The sequence below is a fragment of the Coloeus monedula genome, assembly GCF_965178545.1.
Source record: "Coloeus monedula genome assembly, chromosome: 4".
Taxonomy (NCBI): Eukaryota; Metazoa; Chordata; class Aves; order Passeriformes; family Corvidae; genus Coloeus; species Coloeus monedula.
This window is the reverse complement of record NC_138784.1, coordinates 30,467,676-30,489,914: the sequence shown is the minus strand read 5'-3', so window position 1 is coordinate 30,489,914 and position 22,239 is coordinate 30,467,676. Positions and strand designations below refer to the sequence as shown.

At 41.2% G+C, this 22,239-nt stretch overlaps 1 protein-coding gene across 1 annotated transcript in view; it reads left to right on the top strand.

The window, feature by feature from the left end:
• The first annotated feature begins 436 nt into the window (after positions 1-436).
• ELK3 (ETS transcription factor ELK3) overlaps positions 437-22,239 on the top strand; it is a 37,098-nt gene continuing 15,295 nt past the window's right edge. The window contains exons 1-2 of the mRNA XM_082279654.1: positions 437-812; positions 17,736-17,944. Coding sequence (XP_082135780.1) covers positions 17,738-17,944 — 207 coding nt within the window. The 5' untranslated portion in view covers positions 437-812; positions 17,736-17,737. The remainder of the gene's footprint in view (positions 813-17,735; positions 17,945-22,239) is intronic.

Here is a 22,239-nt window from a genome sequence, read left to right as displayed (position 1 = left end):
ACCGTGTTGCATTGCTCTTGTACTTTGCTATCCATGTGAGGTTCAGCTCGGGAAGATGGCCAGCGAGTGTCCAGTGAGCTACTGCACCCCACCAGCCCCTCAGCCCCCAATGAGCCCAGCCAGAGGTGCCCAAGGCTCCCCTCCACAGTGATCTCAGTCCCAGAATGGTGGGACAAAGGCGGCCGTCTCTCCAGGGGCCAAAAGCCGTCACCATCCTCCGGGATGGTGAAGCACCGCTCGTAAGGGGTTCATAAGCATCTCTCCTGTGTCTCACGGGGAAACGCGGGGATATTTTGGCCCAAGCAGCTGGGGCGGCCGGCGGGAAGCTCCTCCCCAGGGGTGTAGCACAGGAAGGGGTGGCGGTCGGGGGAGTCGGGGAGCTCCCTGCGAGCCGGCGGAGTCCCCGCTGCCCGCTTTACTATGCGTGTGTCTTGTGTTACAGCCATGCTGCACATCGGCGGCCAGAGCGAGGGGCGCGGGGAGGAAAAGGCTGTTTACACAGACTGCAAACCGCCCGGGGAATAGTGCGGGAGAGGAAGTGAGCCGGGCCGCTGTCTGACTGCCCCGGCTTCCTGCTCGCTCCCTCACACGGGCAGGCGCTCACACACACACACACACACACACACACACACACACACACACACCGGCCCAAGGGGAAAAAAAAAAAAAAGAAAAAAGGGAAAACAAAATCAGGATCTCATTACTAGAGCAACAGAGCGCCTGCAGAAGACTGTCAGCATGGAGAACCAGGGAATTTTACTCAGCTCCCTCTAGACTACCAGGAGAGAGCGGAGAAGTCCCTCAGCCGCTGGGTAGGTACAAGTGCTTCTGCGCCCGCCCCGGCTCCCGCAAAGTTTCGGGGGGCTGCGGGCAGGGGAAGGGGAGGCCGGCGGCTGCTGCGGGGCCGCGCTCCGCTCGCTGGTGGGGCGGCAGCGGGGACAGCGCGGGGCAGCCCGCGGGAGGGAGGTGAGGCTGCCGGGCACCGCGGGGAGGGGGCTCGCAGCCCCGCACGGGGCCGGGGAGCCCAGGGGTCCTGCCCCGGGGTCGGGCCCGGCCAGCGCGGCGGTAACGAGGCAGGGGGCGGTGGTCGGGGGGGCGGGATGCCGGAGGAGGCTCCCGCCGCCGCAGGGGCCCCCCGCCCCGGTGAAGGGTTTCCCCGGGGGCCCTGCTGTCCCCCGGGAGCTGCGGGTGCAGGTGACGGGACGGACCGTGTGTGTGTGTGGGCGGGGGGGACGCGGGAGAAGGAGCCGGGGCGTGAGGAGGGGCAGGGCCGGGAAGGAGGGGCCGGGGGTCGCGGGGAACCCGGGGACCCCGCGCCGCCCCGCAGCCCCTCGGCGGTGCCGGAGCGTATCGTGCCCCCCCTCCCCGCCGGTGCCGGCTGGCAGTGCCGTGGGGCTGCCCCCTCCCAGCGGCATCCCGGGCACGGCGCTCGGGGCGGCGGGGGCCGCCCGGTGCCTGTCAGGGCGGCGGGGGCGCCGCGGGGTCCCCGGCGGCGCTGCGAGGCCGAGCGGGGCCGGGGAGGGCGCGGGGGGAGGGAAGGGAAAGCTCCTGCAGAAACTGCAGAAGGGGCTTTAAAAAGGAAAAAAGAAAAAAAAAAAAAGTGTCGGGAGAGTTTCTGGCTTGTCTGGAAACAGCAAGACTAATTGCCATGCGCTTCCGGTTTGAAACTGGCAGCAGACAACATCTTGAAAATGAGTCACTGCAGCTCACAAAGAAACTCTGTGGTTTTCTCCCTCTCAGGTTTATGTATTTGCTCCTTTTTACAGTTTCCTTTGTAGTCTTCAGCCTTCTCCCCGGACCTCCCCCCACCCGCTTTTCTTAGCCACCCCCTGCCCCCAGACCCCTTGGCCGACGTGGATAGTTTCCACGACCAACTGAAAAGAAGAAAAACACAAAAAATGTTTGTAAGGGAAGGGGAAAAAAAAAAAAAAAAAAGAAAGAGAAAGGGAGAGAAAGTGGAGAGTTGTTGTTGGATCTGGCTTTGCTGAAGGTTAGAGGGACTCTGATGCTGCAGGGGGAAAAAGTTCCCTGAATTTTCCACTGGCTGCAGGAAGAGAGCCCATTTAGTCATGGCTAAGTAATGTCTGCACACACACCAACTAATCTCATTAGGAGTTTCCGTTCCCTAACACAGGAGGGTTTTGTGAAGCCCTGTCAGCCTTTCTAACGTTGCAGTTGAAAGGGAGACAAGTTACATCTTTATTTACTTAGGAGTGTAGTGCTATGACAATTTATATAATGTAGCATCTTTTAGGTCATGAGGACTCCAAAAGTCAATCGCTGCATTTCATTTCAAGCAGAAAGTCGTGATTCATCTCGTATTTTGCTCATAAAGACTTTTCAATTATTTCAGATTAATTTATGCATAAATATTTCCATAGGGTGAAGCATAGAAATGGGGTAGCAGAAGTCTGTGTTATGATAAACATGTTCTGTGCATGTCTGACAATTGCATGTATTTGCAAAGTTAGAGGACTTTTGTGCCAAAATACTGAGATGATGGCCATATTTGAAAAATATATTCATGCGCATAGCCTTCCTGTATTGATGCTTTTCATATCTGGATTTCAAGTGATTTTGTACATACCAGTTTTGATTTAGTGGTTTGTGTAATTATTTCATGATGATTTTCTTTCATAGTGGTCATGAAAGAAATCTATTTTCAGAACTGAAAGATTTTTTCCATTCCCCACCAATCTTTAAATTAGAAGTTAACAACTTTTTGCAAAAAAAAAAAAGTCTGGAGTAAGCAAAGAAAATGGATTCTTGCTTGCAAGTGAATTTTAGCTAAAGGAAATGTCAATAAATGTGAATAAAATGGTATGCAATAGGAATTAACACTTAGCTACCTACTTGAATTACTATGTGATAGCATTAAACTGGCAAACATTATGCAAAAAAATAGTGCTTGCAGTATACCACGTGTTTACCTCTGAGGATCTGCAGTGTTTCCTGCACTTCCTATGTCCAAGTGACACAGAAAAATTCTTCATTAACATCACTTTACAGAAGACTTCTATTAGTGGATTAGTGACACAATCTCCAGACACAGATGCCTCTTGATTTTCTAGCCGGGTAGTGAAGAATTTTTAGAATAGTGTACAAACCAGACAATGCCTAATCTCTGTCTCAGTCAAATGCAGTCATCAGGAAGCCAGAGATTCTTTTTCAGTTTTGGACGTTTACTTCTTTTGTAAAATTCTTAAGTTTTAAAGAAAGAAGTGCATTTCTGGACATAGTGTTCAAAAACCTGTTGATTATGTTATGGAGCTGTTAGTGTGGTGTGCAACACCAAAACCTGCTGAAGAGTGTTTCCTGGCTCTTACTGTCTCTCTTTGAAATACGGACATTAAATTGTTGACTTACTGCATTAAATATTGCTGGAATTTCAGTGTGCTGTCTACTGATCAGAGTAGATGAAGCACATACATTCATACGTGTATATATATATATATATATATATGTATATATATGTAGTCTATCCGCACTATATGAATTCGTATGTTGTGTTCGTTCGACGTAAGTGTAAAACATCCTGATGTCCTCAGGAAGACAGATGTAGTAGCAGTGTACTTTGTGTTGTGTGTTCTATAAATTTGAAAGACTGAATGAGAAGTAATCCATAGATGTGTTAAAGATAGACCGGTTCTGTCTGGAATAAAAAAAAATCCAACTATCATATAATGCATGTTAGTTTCCACTCAAAAAATAAAAAAGTATTAAAGGTGCTTTTATTGTAAATATGATTTTTTCTTCACCTGTCCAAAAATGTGCTAGGAATATATATTGTCTTCCAAGAGTTATCATCATTGCTAACATCTTGATTTTTCCAAATCAGCTGTGTAAGTTGTTCCTAAAAAGAAAAAACCCACAGGCTTACATCCTTTCTGATATCACCGACTCCACCTAGATGCAACAGCTGAAATAAGCAACTCAGTCTCAGGGGAGAAACTCAGCTACAGCCTTCCTTGTAACTGTTTATAACGCCACACACATGGACACTTTTATGTAGAAACAAAAGTGTATTTTGTTTTAGTCATTAGCCATTTTCAGTGTTTACTGATTCACAGTGGTTCTTTGCTCCTGTTACTTAGTGTTATTTCATTAAACTTAAGTCATGGAAAGAAATCAAGTATATCACTCCAAAGACTGAAGTATTTCCTCTTTGTTGTGCAGAAAGTCCAGTTATGTAAACTTTGCCTTCTTGTTGTAATGCCCTTCTTGGGATGGAGGTATTCTTATGACAGAATTATTTGTAGGGGCAGGTATTTTTGGTCAAGTGAACACAAATATTGACCAAAAACTGGTTCTGCAAGACTTAGCACAGAATGAAAGTCAATTTTCAGGTTCACCAAGGTGCATGCAGCTTGTTGCTTGCTCTGAGGCTCATATGTTTACATGTAGGAAGGTAGCTATATCTAATACGGACATGGAGGTCCATCAGCTGTACGGAAAATACAAAGCTTAGCCTTGGGAATGCAATCACGTGCCAACATGTTGCTTCAGAAGAAAGAAACAGGTACCAAAAGAAACAGACATTTGGCCACTAAAGGGAGCATGGAATAAGGGTGGGAGCACGAACACATAGTTACTTGTGATACATGTATTTATAAAAAAGGATTTTAACTAGTATGTTTTGGTGACGTCCTGTAAAATTTGTAAGTTCATGTAGTTACCATTATCTCTCTGAGGGGTGCGCTGTCACAATGCTAAATAATCTAAGCGAAGAACTGATAAATTAGCTGGTTCTTCCCATAAAGATATAGCAGGCTGCACTCATTAGTGCAATTGAGGTGATTTATCAGTCTGTGGCTTGCTTCTGGTGGAGGTGGCTCCAGTGCACGGTGCGCCTGGACGCTGCTGCTGGAATCCATTTCGGAGCTGTGACACTGATTATAGGACAGTTATCCTGGGCCAGTTTCAAAGAGCACTGTTGGTTTTGAGCTGCAGTCTGTGCTTGGTAACCACACCCAATGGCTCATGCCACAGGCTGTCACTGACGGGCCTGTGAAAGTCCTGTTGCGCCGTGTATCCTTGGATTGATTCACCGTGGCTTTCTCCTTGGTGTTTTCCACAATAGGGAATGTCATAGCCTTGAATCATTAGACACATGTTTACTTCATCTGTGGCTTGTTAAATGAATCAATGAGTATTCTGGAGGCTGTTGAGAGCCCTTGAAAGACCGAATATGTCTGTTCTCATGTTGAAGTATTTTGTTGAATAATGAATGATTAAGGATTCAGTCATGATTTTGAGGAGAATGTCAAGGTGTAGGCACCGGAAGTCCAGCTCACTGCACCACAAAATACCAGGCTGCATGGATGGAAACAAAGCAGATGAAGCACAAAGTGCCTCTCATTTGTGCACTTCACAAAAAGAAATTAATCTTTGTCCTTAAAACTTTCTTTAATGCATTGTGATTTTATGTGCCAGTAATTATATCAGATTTCAAGTTCTTAAGGGTTTCTTGTTAAGAGTGGATTTTAATTCAAAAGCTCTTTGAAGGAGACTTGCTTTTCTAAAAGCAAGAACTAGAGAAAACACCTGCCAATAAACATTGATACAAAAATATCATAAAGGCACTACTTGCCAGCTAAATCAATGCCAGTTAATATCTGTATAGTCAATTCTGCATTTTAAATTTTTTATGAATACTGTTGTAGGTTTTTTGCACTACCAAAATGTACCCTGGAGCTGTCGATCTGTTTGATAGGTGCAGTTCATGGGTAGTATCTCACATTATAATGGACAACTAAATATTTAAGTAATATTTTAAAGTTATATTGGAGTGTAAGAACATAGGAGGCCAATTTTGCCATGTGCTAGGCAGGTACAACTCAGCTGAAAATGATATTTTTTTTTTTACTGTAGGAGAGTTACAGTTCTCAACACCATGTCTGATTTTGGGCTGCTTGCTCAAGTAGCATTGCTGTGATTATCTGGAGCAGTGGGGTTTGTCCTTCTCCTATCTGTGGATCCATCATTATTTCTGAGCAGTTGTGCCTACAGTAGTAGTGCTGCAGTGCTTCTGCCTCGCTGTCAGGAGAAAGGTCCATTGACCCCCACGTGCACTGGCCAAGTGTTGAAAACTGTTCAACTATATGATGACAGTTATGGACATGACACCTATGGACTTCTAAGATAAATATCAATCAACTATGTAAAGAAAGGGTTTTGAAGACTATAGCATGTGATCTGTCTACATCTGAGCAGTTAGGCACAGCTCAGGATCTTCAGGAGAAGAGTCTCTGTAGGAAGCCGCAAACTTACTTTGTTTTGATCTTTTAAAGCACTTAGGCATGTATTTACTTTAGAGTGTGTCAGCACTTCTGTTAATGCATGGAGACTAGTTGCATGTTGAACGTAGCTAAGGCACTGCCGTAGCTCCTGCTTGCTCAGTGAAGGGTCCTCAAAGTCTTCCATAGCTTTGCTCTAAATTTTGTGGTGTCAAGGTGTACTGAGTGTGTGAATGATACTGCCCCTTCCACAGCTTCCCCCAGACCCATTTCAGAGAGTCATTTCAATCACGTCTGTGTCTCTGCTTACCAATTTACTGCCCAATATTTGAAGATTCAGAATATAACTTGGATGATCTTTGCAAATACCAGTTTACTACATGTTAATATATTTTGGTTCTTGTGCAAACAATCCTGTCTTAGATTTTGAGCTTTAAAGTATACAATTTCCTTATCTTGTGGATCCTAACTTGAAGATCATTTGAAGTACTATGAGGGGAAAACTCATGTCTTACACATTGTCTTTTAGTTTTCAGTGTTATTTAATTATGTAATGAATAATATGTAATTTTTATTATTATTACCAATCATTCAAAATTGGTAAAAGCTTTCTAGGCTCTAACCTAAGTATTAAGTCCCATTAATACAATTTTACAAGATGGGTCTTTTTCTGAAAACATTAGTGAACAAGCAAAGATGTTTGTGTTAAACATGCTTTTGCAGTTGTACACATAAGAGTAGACTTGGATTATATCCTTCATCTAGAGAACCTAAATGTTTTTAATCAAATGTCCTCCTATAAGTTTCCCATCCTCATTTTGCAACACAGCTGATAGTTCATCTGGAAAACAGATTTCTATTCCACATTCATTTGCCTTTAATGTGGTGACAGCACCTCTTTACTATGTCTCTGTATATTTCTTTTTTGTTGTTGTTTTTTTAATGAAAATTGATCAGATGTATTTCAGTTTAGGCTTTTTGAGAAGGATGCTAATGTCTGATATTGTTTTTAAATGTTTATATTGTGGTAATGTTGAATGGCCTTTGCTGTATCAAGTCACAATACGGCACAAACAAAAAGTTTATAGACTGAAGTACCACCATTATCTCTTCCTAGCAATTAACAGTAATTCATGTGAAGAAACAATCTTTAAAAAGCATTTAGAAAATAAGAACGAATTACTTTTGCAGCTGATTTAGTGAAATCTGGAGAAAGTTGACTACCTTCAGAGAATTTCTTCCATGCTACACTAACATAGCTGAGATGGGAATGTGGGTTTAGATTCTGGATATAGACCTCTGTGAAGTCTGGTGACTCAGAGCAGACTCAGAGCAAGTGGTGTGTGTGGTTAGTTTAGCAAACTGTGAGTGTGGAATAGAGCTGGTATAGGAAATATGACTGTAGCACTCCTTCAGTGCTGCCCCTTCAGTGCTGGAACTCTGTGATAAAAACCCTTACAAAACAGAGCAGTTTGATTCCCTGGGAGCAGGGCACAATAATGCTGACTGTGCAGTCTCATCCAAGTTGAGGAGAGGAAAGAGAGTCTTTGCATTTCATTTAAATGTGTCATTTTTTACAGGATTCAGCATACAAGTCAAAATAGTGGCTGTTACGTAATCCTGAGCAGCAGAGACATTCACAAACCAGTTGGTGTATTGATGTCACTTCTAAACATGTGCAATCTGAGCACTTCGTGTACAGCAAAGTTTGCTGTAATTATTGAAATAGTGTCTCATTTGTCTCTCATTCATAGTTTGCAGCAGCTGTGGGAATTAGTTTAAGCACACAGGACACAGTACAGGAGAGTGACAATCAGATCTTCTCCTGGCTGAAATCCCATGTATTCCATGATGCATTCTGTGGGGTATTCCAGTGTTTAATGAAGAATGCTAGGTGAAATGTGTAGGTCCTTGTTGGTGTAGTAGGCAAATGAATAATGTCAGAAGATAAAAATCTTTTAATTGGGCTTTGGTTTAGCTTAGTGCATGATAAACACGCATATCAGAACTTTGATTAGCACTGACAAAGAAGAATACCAGATCTTTGAGATTTTTACATGTAAGAGTGATTCTTAATTTATGTTTTTACTATGAGATAATAAAAATACAGACCTTGACTAGTGCTGTGCCTAGGTGCTTATTTTTTATGGCTAAGGAACTTATACTCTGTATTGTGCTACAAGAACTACTGCAATAGAGCCAGTGTTTTAGGAACAAACTGTCCAGGTAAAATGATTCCATATTTGTAGGTTACCATCTGCTGAATTGTGTTATACCATTTTTGGTATAATGCTATAACTGATTCCCCTTGCAACATGACAATATGCAGGTAAGCCTGAATGTTAACAGTTCAATGGCTCATCTTGCTAATCCAGCAAATTCTGAAAATTTTGTATGCATAGTAAGGCAAGTCTGACTACCAGTCTAAGCTGTGATGATCTTGCTGTGCTTCAGGTTTCATGAAAATTGCCAGCAACCTTGGTTTTCTTTAACAGAACTCCAAGGACTGTTTCCTGTCCTTTTGGCCAGGTTCCTCTCTATTCACACTATGAAAGATACCTGCTTTTTTATCTGAGCTTTAGTCTAGGAAAAATCAACGACAAGGGGAATATTAGTTTAAACATCTGAATATGAAATGTATTAAAGCAGCCTTTGAGGCAGCAGATAGTAATAATATACCATTTAACATATTAGAGCCACTGCACAAGTTACAAAGCATTTGGTATGTTGTTGCAAAATTGAAAATTTTAATACTTCATTTGAAGAAGGGAGTACAGATAAAAGCATTTACATCTGGGAGTAATCATCACTTGATATATCAAGTAAACTTTTAGAATAGCCACTGTTCCTGGAGGTTGGAACCTCTGCCCTCTTCAGCTCTGGGAACATCAGAAGTTTTATATAGGACGATCAGGTAATCATGATCTGCATCCTACTGATGCCAACAAAAATATAAGAGAAAGTCATATGGGGAAAATAAACATATAGAACTGGCTTTGAAAGCAGGAGTCCCTCAGATTGCAGCATAGCGTGTTGCCAGCATGCCACAGATGTGCACCACATGAGCAGACAGAAAGCAGTGTGAGGAGTCTGCACTCATTTTATGTCTGTCCCAAGGTGAAGGGTTGGAGCCATTACAGATTTATGTAGTTTTATTTATGGCTAGCTTTAGAAATAATTGAGCAGGTTATTTTTTAAGCCTTCACAGGGAAGTAACTTGCCATTTTCCCTCCTGCTAAGGGCTTTTACTCCAGTGGGATTAAAACTCTTTCTTGAACTGCATCCTTACAGAAAATGTGAAAACACTTGTGTTCTAAAGGCAATGTCATCACACCTCTGCTTGGCAGGCAACCAGTCCTTTGTTGTATTAGTTTGGAGATTGCAGAACTTTCTTCCCATGGACATCTGCCTCCGCTTTTCTTTGACTTACGTAAAAAAATTAAAAACTGCAAACACTGTATTACCAAACGTATCTACTTGAAGCATTACTGGACGTATGTGTGAGTGCTTTCTTCTCTGCAGTGGAACTCGATGTTATCCCTTAATATTTTGCGAGATTGTGCTGCTGTCTCTTTTGTGTTGCTCTTAATCACAGGAGTCTGTTTATTTCTTTTATGTGCTGGGTCATAACAGTGGGTATTCTTGCTTGAGAAGGAGACCTTGTAAATTTTTACTGTAAATAATCTTTGCAATTAGAATTTAAAGTAAAAAGATGACTGTTACGCAGGAGTAGCAGAGTAGTCATACCTTGTATGACTCTCTTAAGTACGTCGGCCAGCAAAACCCTCTGTGTTTTTTCGGCACATCCTTAAACCAGTCTGGTTTTGTGGCAATATTACTGTAGTTTTGCAGTAAATCGGAACTTGTGCTCTGGGGCACCCCGTAGCTTTTTCTAATGTTTCCACTGGGTGGTGCTGCAGGAATTCCCTTTTTTTTTTTTTTTTTTTTTTTTCACTTGAATCTGCATTTCCCAGAAAGACGCCTCTAAAATATAATAGGAGGAAGTCCTGATTTAGAAAGTTTTTGCAGTTTCAACACAATGGAAGGACTTGGAGGATGCTCTGACAGGAAGCGTCCTGGTTTCTGGATGTGGAAAAATTACCAGCATTCTGTATCACACACACAGTTGGTTCCCTAAAGTGTCCTGGGTATGGATTGCACCACTAGTTTGATTTATTACCTTGAACAGAGAAAGTTCTGCATCAAATGAAACAAGGTATATTTACACACGTAGTTGAGAGCTTATTTTTTCAAGCCCAATTAAATTAGCAGTAAGATCTCCTTTGATGAATATTTGAAAACTTTCTGAGTAAACAAATTAATATTTGTTTTTCCTCCTTTCTGGTAGAATCACTAACTCCTCAGCAACCACATCCTATTTATCACCCTTGAAGCATCTCTGTTGAGAAATAAAGTGTTAGGACTGACTCAGCCTTTTCTTTCAAATAGTTCTGAGCAAACATTTGGGAAGATTTGGCAATTGTCATTAACCTCTCATGATATACTCATAGTTACACAGATGAATTTTCAGTGAAAAATGTTGTGGCTGACTGATTTTTTAATTATTTTAGGAAAGCTCCTTCTGTTGATTGACACACTTGCTTCTGTAATTAAATGCAAAACAAGTGTACTTCAATTTTTTATGGAAACTAAAATGTGAAATAGAAAAATAGTACTAGAGGATTTATAAGCTCTTCGATATTTCATATGGACATTCACTTTAGAACTATGTTTAGGATGTATATAGACACTGCCTTATTCCATATTTTTCGCTATATATACTCTTTGATATTTTATATAGCATGAAATTTATATATGGAATTGTTTTGGTAATTTTCAACAAGAGTTTTTTAAAAAACTCATATAACTGTTTATTTTCTAAGTATTAATAGCCTTTAAAATTAATTAAGTAAAAATCTCCATTTCTAGTATTGAGAAATGGTGGTTAAAAAAAATGGCAAATCAGTCACATTCTTGCACATGGTATTGCAGCAGTCATCTCAAGGGTTAAAACGAACCTGAGACACTTAGAAAAATAAAACCAGAGCTGCTATTACAAACTGGGACAGATGTAGGAGGCCAGGTTTCCTGTGGCCCATTTTCCAGTTTCCTGGCTGCAACCTGCAGAAATAAAGGAAGCCAAATGCTAACGTGAATGAGAAACTAACAATGCCCCACGTCACGCTGCTCAGAGAAATGTGCCGGACAGAATTAGGATACAAAAGCAGAAAATGGATGTACAAAAAATGTACACACGTTTTCCAGAGTAGTTGAAATGGTAAAAAAGGCATCTGTTACTGAGAAACGCTGTGTGCTTGCAAAAGCACACACGTGCCTGTAAGGGAAATGGAAGTGGAGGTGTGTGCCCGCTGTGATGGGGCATACAAAAAGGAGCTGAATCTTTTGCAGCTGCTTTGGCTACAGAAGGAATCAGCAGTTTTTTCATATGCTAAGGGAAATTAATTTCCCTGTCCTGACTCAGCCTCTTAATCCTTTTCATGTACATGTCTGATCACCATCTTTTTGTGACTACCTATATGGCTTAATGCTGGCTAACACCTTTTATGTCTTACTGATTTAATTGATCTCCAGCTGTTTTTTTTCAGCCTCTGGGCACCCCAGCCAGTTTGTCCCCACTCAGCTGTCCCTCCTCTGCCCCAAGTCCCATGACCTGGTTTATAGCTCAGGCTCCCAGATGTTGTTCCTCTGCAGACCTCTGAAGCAAAAGGTACTGGTTTTGATCCTAGTGCCTGGAGGGATTCCTAGTTTTAGCCTTCAGAACTTGTTCATGTTGATTGTCCAGGATCAGCAGTTTATCTCTATTTTAGAAAGGCTCTAGGGGAGCTAACATGGAGAAAAAATCTAAGTCGGAAACCTGGACTACTTTGGAGAGCAGAGCTGTGTTACAGCTGTAACATAGTTGTATGGAAGTTAAGGAACTCTACAGAAGTCCTCAATTGCTACAGAGCTGCTTTCCAGCTTTTTGCCTTTTTCATTTGGGTTTTCCTATCCAAGAGTCCTACAAAACCTAATGCTTCAAGGACTATCCTGTTTATTTCACAGTTCACGTCATAAATCTTTCCGATACTGAGATTTTACTTAGCTAGATTTGTCTCTGAGCCTCCTGGTTTTCTCCTGCTTGGATTTAAGATGCCTTGCTTATTTGTTTTATTTTGACCAGCAGATTAATAACTGTATTTTTGTATTTTAATGCCACTTTACTGACTGCCATTTTAACGCGTGGAATTTCATAAGTATTTTCTTGGTAATAAAAAAAAAAGCCTATGCAGCTCATCAGCACATATATTATCACATCTTAACTATTTCTAGTGTAACTTGAATAATGTTTTCATAGTGTTTTTTCATGCTGGTTGAAGCCAGTCTTCAAATGCTAAAGGGAGAGAGAGTGTTTGGCATGGAGGTCCCTTGCCTAAGTGAAAAATTTGGGTAGCCCCTTTACAGGAGCGTCATCTCTCAGATGGGACACTTTGCCCTATGGATGTCTGTCCATTTCCATTATCCTCCTCAGGGAGATCTTACGGTGTTGACTCTGCTCCTGCTCCAAGTTTAGGCATTTCTGTTAGTCCCTCAGTTTGGTTGAAATAGGAGCAGAATTATCAGCACAGATACTCTGATTTGCCACCTTCTGGCATCAGACCTAAACTTAAAATTTGGTGTGTGGAGAGCATGTTACGTCACACTGATCATGCAGTTGCTAAGGGTTTGTATGGGGGGAAGCACATTGCAAGGAATGTAAATTGCTAATGCAGATGGTGTTAGTGTGGTTCCATGTCACAGCTGCCAGAGAAATGGATTTTCAGAAAACTCAGTCTTCAAAATATGATTTTGCTGTCTAGCACAGCACTTCCAAGTAAAATTCCTTCTAACTATGCCCATGATTATTTGCATCAGTGATAGTGGAACTGATCACAAAGTAAAATTACTTGGCTATCTAGGTCAGGTCAAACTAGCAAATTTTGTTTCATGGCTTAGAAAGCATCTTTGACTGTCAAATGCATTGAATAATTATTTAAAAAATGGTAAGATGGGAAAATCAGATATGTCAGAGTTAATGAATTTAAAAAATCGACTCTTTTGTCTATATGAATTTTGATAAGGCTCTCCATGACACAGGATATAAGTTTCTAACATAGGTTCTGTTTCTCATTCTGTCCAATTGATGAGTGTTTTTTAAACACTCATTGATAAGGTTTTTTTTAAAACTATTTTTTCTGCTAATCCATGTAATTCAGTATGTGGTTCCATGTATTATTTATTGCCCTGCATTCAAATCTTGTACTGAGAACAGAAGTAAGAGGCATAGTTTTTATTACTATGTAATATTAATAAAGAGTTGAATGAAATGTGGTCACTGTAGGAAGTGACCGCATCCTAACAACCCTTTCTGTCAAAGTAAGGCAAGGCACTGAATTCCCTTTGAGTCAGTAAAAATTCAAAAGAATTAGAAAATACATAAATGAAATATAATGTTTTCTTGAAGATCTCCCACTCCTCACAGTCATAATTTATTATGACTTCTAATACAGGTACCAGATTTTTGGTTGAATTACATGTCCTGTAATAAATCCAGTACATCTGTCGCGATTCTCTTGCTTGACCACTCAAATGAGGCACAAGTTTAAGCCCTAGTAAACTCTGTGGCCATTCTGTCCTCCCAAGGGGACAGTTATTGCCTTGTGGAACCCCAAATGGTTCCCACAGAGAAAGGCAGGTTAATACTTCTATTGGCCTGTTTGGAAATTAAATATTTTGTATCAGTTAAAAAATCTTGTCACTGTAGGATCTTAAATTTTTAACTGTAGTTGTGGGCAGAATGGGAATTTGCCATGGGTAGAATGGGAGCTTCAGACAAAGTTTATTAGAGAAGCCTTCCCACTGAGTCACGGCGTGCAGAAGGGACCCCTTTGCTTTACAAACACCTTCTCAGAGAGGAGTCCACGCACAGCATCCTGCTACAACTATTCCCCTGCAAATCACATTTTACAGAATGGAAATGAGATTAACACCAGTTTACCAAATTCAAGGAATCTGAGATTCTACTTAACCATATATGCTTGGAACAAGGGTTCTGTTATAGGTAGTTACAGCTGTGAATATTCAGTGCAACTCAGACCTGAACACCTCAAGTGTGGTGATTGGAACAGTAGGACCATACAATTAATGATCAGCTGAAAAGTTAATTAGCATGATTTGCCTCATGTAGGGATCATACATATAGTTGCTGTACCAGCAATATGGGAAGCTTTATACAGGAACTCAGTGGCAGATGGAGGGATGAAGCACAATGCAGCATTGAGCTGTTTTAATCTCATTTCTGTAGGGGCAGACTTGGGTCATACCAGTAGAAGATTTATGCATGTACCAACTGAGCACATTGACGCTGAATTCTGAGGTACACAGGTCCTTTATAAAGCCTGTTCAGAGCCACACGCTTGGGAGAGTTGATGGTCAGGCAAGCCAGGGTTGTGAGGAGCTGCCTAAATCTAATCCCAGCACAGCCATCTGCCCTGGATCCATCACCTGAAGTGACCCCCAGAGATTATCCGTGCATCTCAGCTGGAATAACTGAGCCACTTCCAGAAAGGTGGCAATAACCTTTCATGTAATAACCTGATGGGAGTCACCTCTCCTTACTCGCTGGCATGGACCATTTGTGGAGTGAGTATTCCTGTCAGATTCTCTTGCCCAGGCTTGTGCTGTTCATGCATTTTACATTATGCCTATGGCTGAGTCACCATGAACACCACACTCAGTAGATAAAATGGAATCCAAAACTGTTTACATTTTACAGATGATAAGCATCAGAAAACAGGTTCATAATGGAAAGTGTAGTACAAAGTTAGCTGGAGATTACCCTGTGAGTGTTCATGGGCAGAGGTGAATGGGGATGGAGCAGGCTGCAGCAAAATGTTCTTCACTTTTAGTTCAGTTCCACCTAACCTCTCTGAAGAGTCACAATTGCTGATCTTGTAGTTTAAGATCTGGATGAGAGAATTGTGTCTCTGAGGTATTACACTGTTTTGGGTGATGATAATGGTGGTGAAGTTTGTATTGGTACTTCTACAATTCTCATCCATCTTTACTTTCCTCAGCTGAAGTTCTCCTTACAGGTCTTTGTAGCATGGGACACATTTTAGTACAATTTTGAAGCAAGGTATTTACAAGTTACTTAAAATTTTCCAGAGCAACTAAAGTTCTGTTTGTGATTTCTTGTTAGGAAGAGTTGTATGATGCAAGTTGAAATTATGCAGGGTATGGCTGCAAAATATGTGATATACAGAAAATAGGATTATTTAAGAGGAATATGATTGTATATAAATACGCCTTTTTAGCAAAGTAAATTGCAAAACTTACAAGTATTAGAAAGTGTATATATATATATATATGTGGTGTATCTGTATATTTATTATACCAGATTAATAGGGACACTTTATTATCTATGAAGTTATAGATAAATAATCTGTTAAAGATGCTAATACCTGCACAGAGGGTGTAGTTTACAGGAACTTTTAAAGGCTGTAAAGTGAGTAACTGTCAGGTATATTTAATTCTAGCTATGAATTTTTTTTCTTGCCTTATGCTGTGTGGGAAAGGATTTGTATCAAAATGCAATGAAGTAAATGCAAACCTTTGAAAGTGCTCAACCATCCATATGGGCAGTTCTGTTTCCAGGATCCCTAACAATCCTAGGAGCCTCAAATGACCTTTGAAAGCGCTTCGTTGTTACGGTATCACTCAGCTGGGCGTCAGTGGTTTTGTCTTTGTCATTCAGACGGGACTCTCAGTTAATTAGAGAAATTAAGATTTTGAAGAGATAGTAGAACCATCATTAATTCTGCCGACCCTTGTTTGGCCAGCGTACTTAGAAATTATTTGGACCAAAACATAGTTCCAAATCCTGTTTTTCCGTAAAACTGTTGACAGTGTTCTCTAGTAGCATTAAGTTGCTTTACACTAGTGAAGCTCGTGCAATTTATTTTTCTTTATACTCGTGAACCTTATGCACGGTGATTTCCTTCATGCTGGGGCAGACCTGAAGAGGCAGCTGTTCCCGCAGCCTTCTGCTGTTCCGTTCGTTCCCTGCCGTGGATAGCTGGAAGTCTTGTGCCCTCTTGTGGTACGCACATCCAGGGAAGCGTCAGGCAACAAGCCTGGCTTTCTCTCCGTGTCATCTGCTTGGGCACAAACAACAATATATTGGGAAACAAAATGAACAAGGGCGCTAAAAATCGTGAGCTTGTCTAGATAAAGACAAAAATATCCATTGTTTCATGCAGAGAGGTAAGTCAGGTAATAATTAGCCCCATTAGCACCATAGTCAATTAATCAATACCAGCAATAAATCCGTGTGACATAACATACCCAAGTTAAGAATCAGAAGAGGCCAAGAAAAAAATAATTTGATCCAGTGTTAACATGGTAAGGCTGGAATGTTTTTGAAAGTGGTGAAAATTTCATTTTCTGATTCTGTAGTTTAAAAGGTCAACTTTAGCTGCATCTTCATGAAAATGATAAGTTTTTAGCAGTGATAATGCTCCCAATTTTTAAGTTGTGTATATACCTGTGCTGAGTTAGAATATAGCCAGCCTTTAGTTTATCCTTTTATTGCAGTGCCTGAACAAATGGTTTGTTCTAGGGAGGGCTCAGTAGCACAGGCAGTTAGCAGAGGAAAAAGATATTCAAACAACCTTTAGCAGAGAAAAAAAATTCAAACAACCTCAGATGTGAGACTCAGGCACTGTTAAAAATATTCCTAATTCTCAGTAGTACGTATGATAATGAAAGAAAAGAGAGTTCAGGGTAAACATCACTTACTTTACTGTGCTTAAGTGTACTGAACTTCCAGCTTTTCTAAAAAATAAAGAATATCTTTTGAACTATTTGAATTGACAGGCAGAAACAGCAAGAGTAATTTCAGGTCCTGGAAAAAACAAAATAGGCAAAGGCTGTATGGTGGTGGGAGGGGGAAGGGATGTGGCTTCTGGTCCTCTAATCAAAGGCAATTGCTCTGGTCTTCCCTCGTCCCCCCCCTTTTTCACAGTGACATATCCAAACAAGTCCAGTATAATCCTCCTGGGAAAAACAGCAGTAAACAGCAGGATTTTAATATCATTTCAGTGGATAGTTATATAAGTCCTTTCCCCGCCCTTATGTGTTCCTTTGAAGAGTGATTGCTTACACTGAATGGAAGACACCAACTGGTGGTGACCTCGTACAATGTGAACTATGTGGGCAGTGCTTTTCTAAATACTTCCTCCATTTTGTGTGTCCTTCAGAAAACAGCAGTGGGAAAAATACTGAAAAAGCAGTGGAAGACCTGTAGGTCTTGTGCTTGTTTGGTTGTAAATGGTGTGGTAGCTTCCTTTTCTCAATTACGTAGGATGACTCTTGCACAGAGCTTATTACTGAAATGAGTGTTGGGTGGAACACCTGCTCCCAAATGTTTTTCACACTGTTGCTCTCCTTTGTCCCTTGTAGGTATGGAGAGTGCAATCACACTGTGGCAGTTCCTTTTGCAGTTGCTGCTAGACCAGAAACACGAGCACCTCATTTGCTGGACGTCTAATGATGGCGAATTCAAGCTACTCAAGGCAGAAGAAGTGGCTAAGCTGTGGGGACTCAGAAAAAACAAAACTAATATGAATTATGACAAGCTGAGCCGAGCGCTCAGATACTATTATGACAAGGTAAATTTTGTTATTCTCATGCAGACTAATAAAATAGAAATGATACCAGTTAATATTTCTCCTCTGTGTGTAAGCTATTCAAAAGTTCCTCTAACTAGTCAAGATACTAGAAGGAAAAGATCGTAGAACACAAATACACAAATATTGTAGAACACAAATCTTGCATATTCACATTTCTCAATTTTAGACTCCAGTAAATTCAAGGAGTTTCCAAATTGTTTCTGCACCCTTTTTTGGATGAATATTATATTGTTTTTACTAATCGATATTAAATCTTTTCAGGATTAGCTCTCTTTAAATTGATATTTTTCAATAAACTATCTAAATTCCAAGTTATTAGGTTTTACTATTTCCTATATTCTTTAAGATTAAATATTAATAACAAAGACTGTTACATATTTTATGTATTAAAAAGGAAAACTTCATAGCCATGCTTAGTACCCTGTTCTCATCTTGATTTTCAGAAAAGGGGGTGAGATGGGATTATACAGTGAGTAATGCCAGTATTCAGCAGTTAGGGCATGTTTGCTGCCTGCACAAGGCAGAAGAGAGTAGATCTTTTTTCTGGACTGACCTTAAAGTACTGTTGTCATGTATTATTTGTAGTGCAGTAATTCTTGCAGGGCACAGTGGGGCTGAGTTCTATGCCGTCAATCTAACACCACGATCAAAAAACACATTCACTGCAAATTAACAATGAACAATTTGATGATCAGACTTTTCATGACTCACAAGGACTCCTTCTCCTGAAAGAATTTTTTAGTTTCAGATTTAGAGCTGTTAAGTGTTTTGTCCACTAGAAGTCAGATTTTCCCACTTCACATGTTTCCAAGGTGGCCTGACTGAGAAGGCACAAAAGGATTTGGCGAGGACAGTGCAGTGGCTGTTCCGAGCAGTTGGTGTGATGAATCCCCTTCACTAAGTGATAAAAAGGCTTCTGCTCAGCATGGGGAAGCTTGCTTCATTATATGACTCCAACCCCTCTGGTTATAAACTTGACTGGGATCAATGGAGACAGAGTGCCTGCTGGTGCATGAGCAGCACAGCCAGGCAGAGCCCAAATATGTAGTTAGTGACAGAACAGACATTGCTTAAAAACAAGGAACAAGATGTTTGTAGCACTTGTGCTTTGAGATCTCCCTGATCTCTTTGATGTAATGGAATATAATGGCTCCTTACCTCAGACTCTCTTTTATCCCTTAACCTTTTTTTTTAACCCCAGTTCTGTTTTCAGTTCCCCTGCTTCAGTACACACACACCCCTTTGTCATTTGTTGTGTCTCAAGTATCATCTGCCAGACTAGCTGTACAATTTCTTCACCAGGGCTGTGGCTGAGGTGGCTGCTTGCTGTTTGTAGAGATGGTCTTCTGTCTGACAGTTTTACCTAAGTGTGGCACAAAGATTTTGGCCATTTTTTCAGGCGTTCTGCAGTCCAATGGAAGTTGGAGCTCCTAGATGGAAAGAAGAGCAAGTTCTTTCTTCACCGTGTATTGCAATCAGGGTTTGCACCCCCACTCAGACCTGTGGCTATTCCTATTTAAATTGAAAGAGTAACTCCTTTAGAAGAAAAGAGTGGGAGCTTCTCACTCTGTGAGTATAGTGTTTTGTGTCCTGTAGGTTCCCAGACAGTGGAGAAACGTGGATTATTGGGAGAGTGCAAAGGGACAGAGCAACCTGCTGCAGGTTTTAAAGTGTGAGAGATAATGGCATAAGATAGCAGATGGTGAATCCTTGTAGACTGGCAGTGGGTTCAGACCTAAATGCTTTCTCTGCCTTCAGTTCAGTCTATACTGCATAGCACAGAAAGGAAGAAGTCAAGAACGGGAGGAAAGGCTCCCCTTAACACTCTTCCTTCCCTCCTAGAGAACAAAGGGGGAAGGACTGGGGAGGTGAAAGAGCTGAGGTAGCCTTAATGAGCCTTCTAAGATCCTTGTCCTCTCCCTACTTGTGTGCAGTGATGGGTGTGTTGGCAGCTGCGGGTGTTGGGGCAAATGGGATGTACACTGAACAAATGGGACAAACACTGAGCTGCAGATGGGGGAGTGGCAGCAGGAAAGATGAGGCAGAACTCTGGACAAGACTTCATTTGCATTGTGGAATTATTGACAGGAATTTCTCTACCTATAACCTAAGTGATCTGGCAGCATATGAGTTTGAGACAGGGGTCAGTGATTTTTTAGAAATTATGGTAGCACATGGGCTAGACCTTCCTTTCTTGGACTGGCCTCTGCTCTTACTGCATACAGCTGACACTGAACTAATGTTTCATGGTCTATCTTTGAAATTATTCACCATGGAGAAATAAAACCTGATCGCTGGATAAATGGGGGTTTATGAGCTCTGCCTTTTGCTTGGGGGAAACACTAACTTGTTAAAATTCATCATCTGATTCATCTGAACTTAAAAGTAAATTAATTCCAGTACTGGAGAAAAATAACACAATTAGGACAAGTTCCTTAGCCTGGCTTTGAAAGCAAGCATGACGTGCTGCTGAGGCTGATGGCTAGATTTATGTTAAATTCACATAAAAAGCACCCTAGGAAATGTAGAGTATGGCATGTCTTGATTGTAATTTGCTACCATGATTATAGATGCTAAAGGTTTGTAGATAATCTGAAGACCCCATTTCCTGTTTCATTTGTTCCCCAAATTCCTCCCCCTCCCCCCCCCTTATTTTTATTTAATGCATTTCCCCTATTGCCTCAACAGAGCAGCAGCACAGATAGCACTGAGGAAAGGCATCCTGCACTCTACCTACAGCTTGTGTCCATCCTGTCACACACTTCTGCCGGTCCGAAATCTCTTGTAATGATTTCAGGCAAGGAAATGCTTTGGCACTATTCCCACACAGAGCACTTCAGCTTGAAGTAAAATACCTTTAAAAGTAGGGTTAATAAGTTTCTTTTTTTTTCTCAAGTTGCCCAGTTATTTTGTTTTTCTGGTAGCTGTAATGGAACATATCTTTTGGAAGTCACCAGGGGTTTCAAGACTACTTAAAGACCCTGTGAATATTTCAAGATGACACCACAAGAGAGAAGCTAGTGAGTTTTCCCATGAGGGTTTTTATTTTTGAGGAAAGGAGAGTGAATCCAGGAAATTACATGCAGATCCTGACATTAATAGGATGTAGCAATTGTGGAAGTCAAGTCCTCAGAAGTTAGGAAATACAAGAGTCAAAGTTCCCTGGATAACCCTAATGTTTGCATGAGTTATGCTGCATCTTTAATTACACAGTCACATTCTGTTGTAATGAGCAGCTATTCAGTATTTTTGCATCCTCTCTGAACAGTATGTGAGCCCAGGCTTTACTCAGTGAGTGCTATTCAGTCTGTTTCAGTTTTAGGTTCAGTTAATGGCTGCCCACTTGTTTAGATGGCTTGGCAGTGGTACTAAAATAATATGGGCTGCTTTGTGCTTATTGCAGTGTGGGGGACAGGGCTTCTCAGGTGGTCTCAGGATTCAGAGGTTCCAGCGCATTCACTCCCCTCCCATAACAGGTCAAACCTGTTAACCTGGTTACTGGTTCCTGCTTTTAATGTCCAAGTGTAGGTGGCAGCGTGGAAGAATTGTTTTGGGCAAGGGTCCTTTGCTTGGGTGCTTACAGACCTTCAGGGCATAAAGTGATAATGCAAACTATTATTTTGCTTTTGGCAAAGTCTTCTCTTAAGATACCTCAGGGGAAATAGAATCCTACAATGAAACAATAGCAGTGCGATTGTGCTGGACTACCAACCAGACATTTTGTAGTGGTGCAGGTAAGAGGTGTTACAAGGAAATACTTTAAGGAGCATTAGAAAGTACCTTTATAGAAAACTGGGAGGAGCTTCATCCAAAAGTGATTTGTGGAAGTCAAGAAAGAGCTTGGCTGATCTGGCATAAATGGTTATATAGTGATATCCGTATGGAAAGATGGGAGTAAAGAATTTGATACTCAGTAAGAGGTGATGGGTAGAGGAGAAAAACCAAGAACACCTGCCCCAAAAAGAGACATAAAATATTTCATGTTTGATGTGAGAGGAAAGGGATGTCCAGTGAACTGCAGTAGAGAGAGCAGAGAACCTGGTCATAGGTGCCAGCCAGAGAAATAGCCTTTGTCTTCCAGATGAGTGGAGGTGAGTGAGGAAAGACTGAAATCCAACTAAATGAGAACCTTGGTCTTCCAAGGGTCAGTACAGGTGCACAGTGTAGTAGCACCTGTGCCTGCATCAAAAATTTTACAAAATCTGGCTTCTACACACCCAGTATAATAAGCATACCTCCATAATCTGTGATGTTAGCAGAATCTGCCTGCCTGC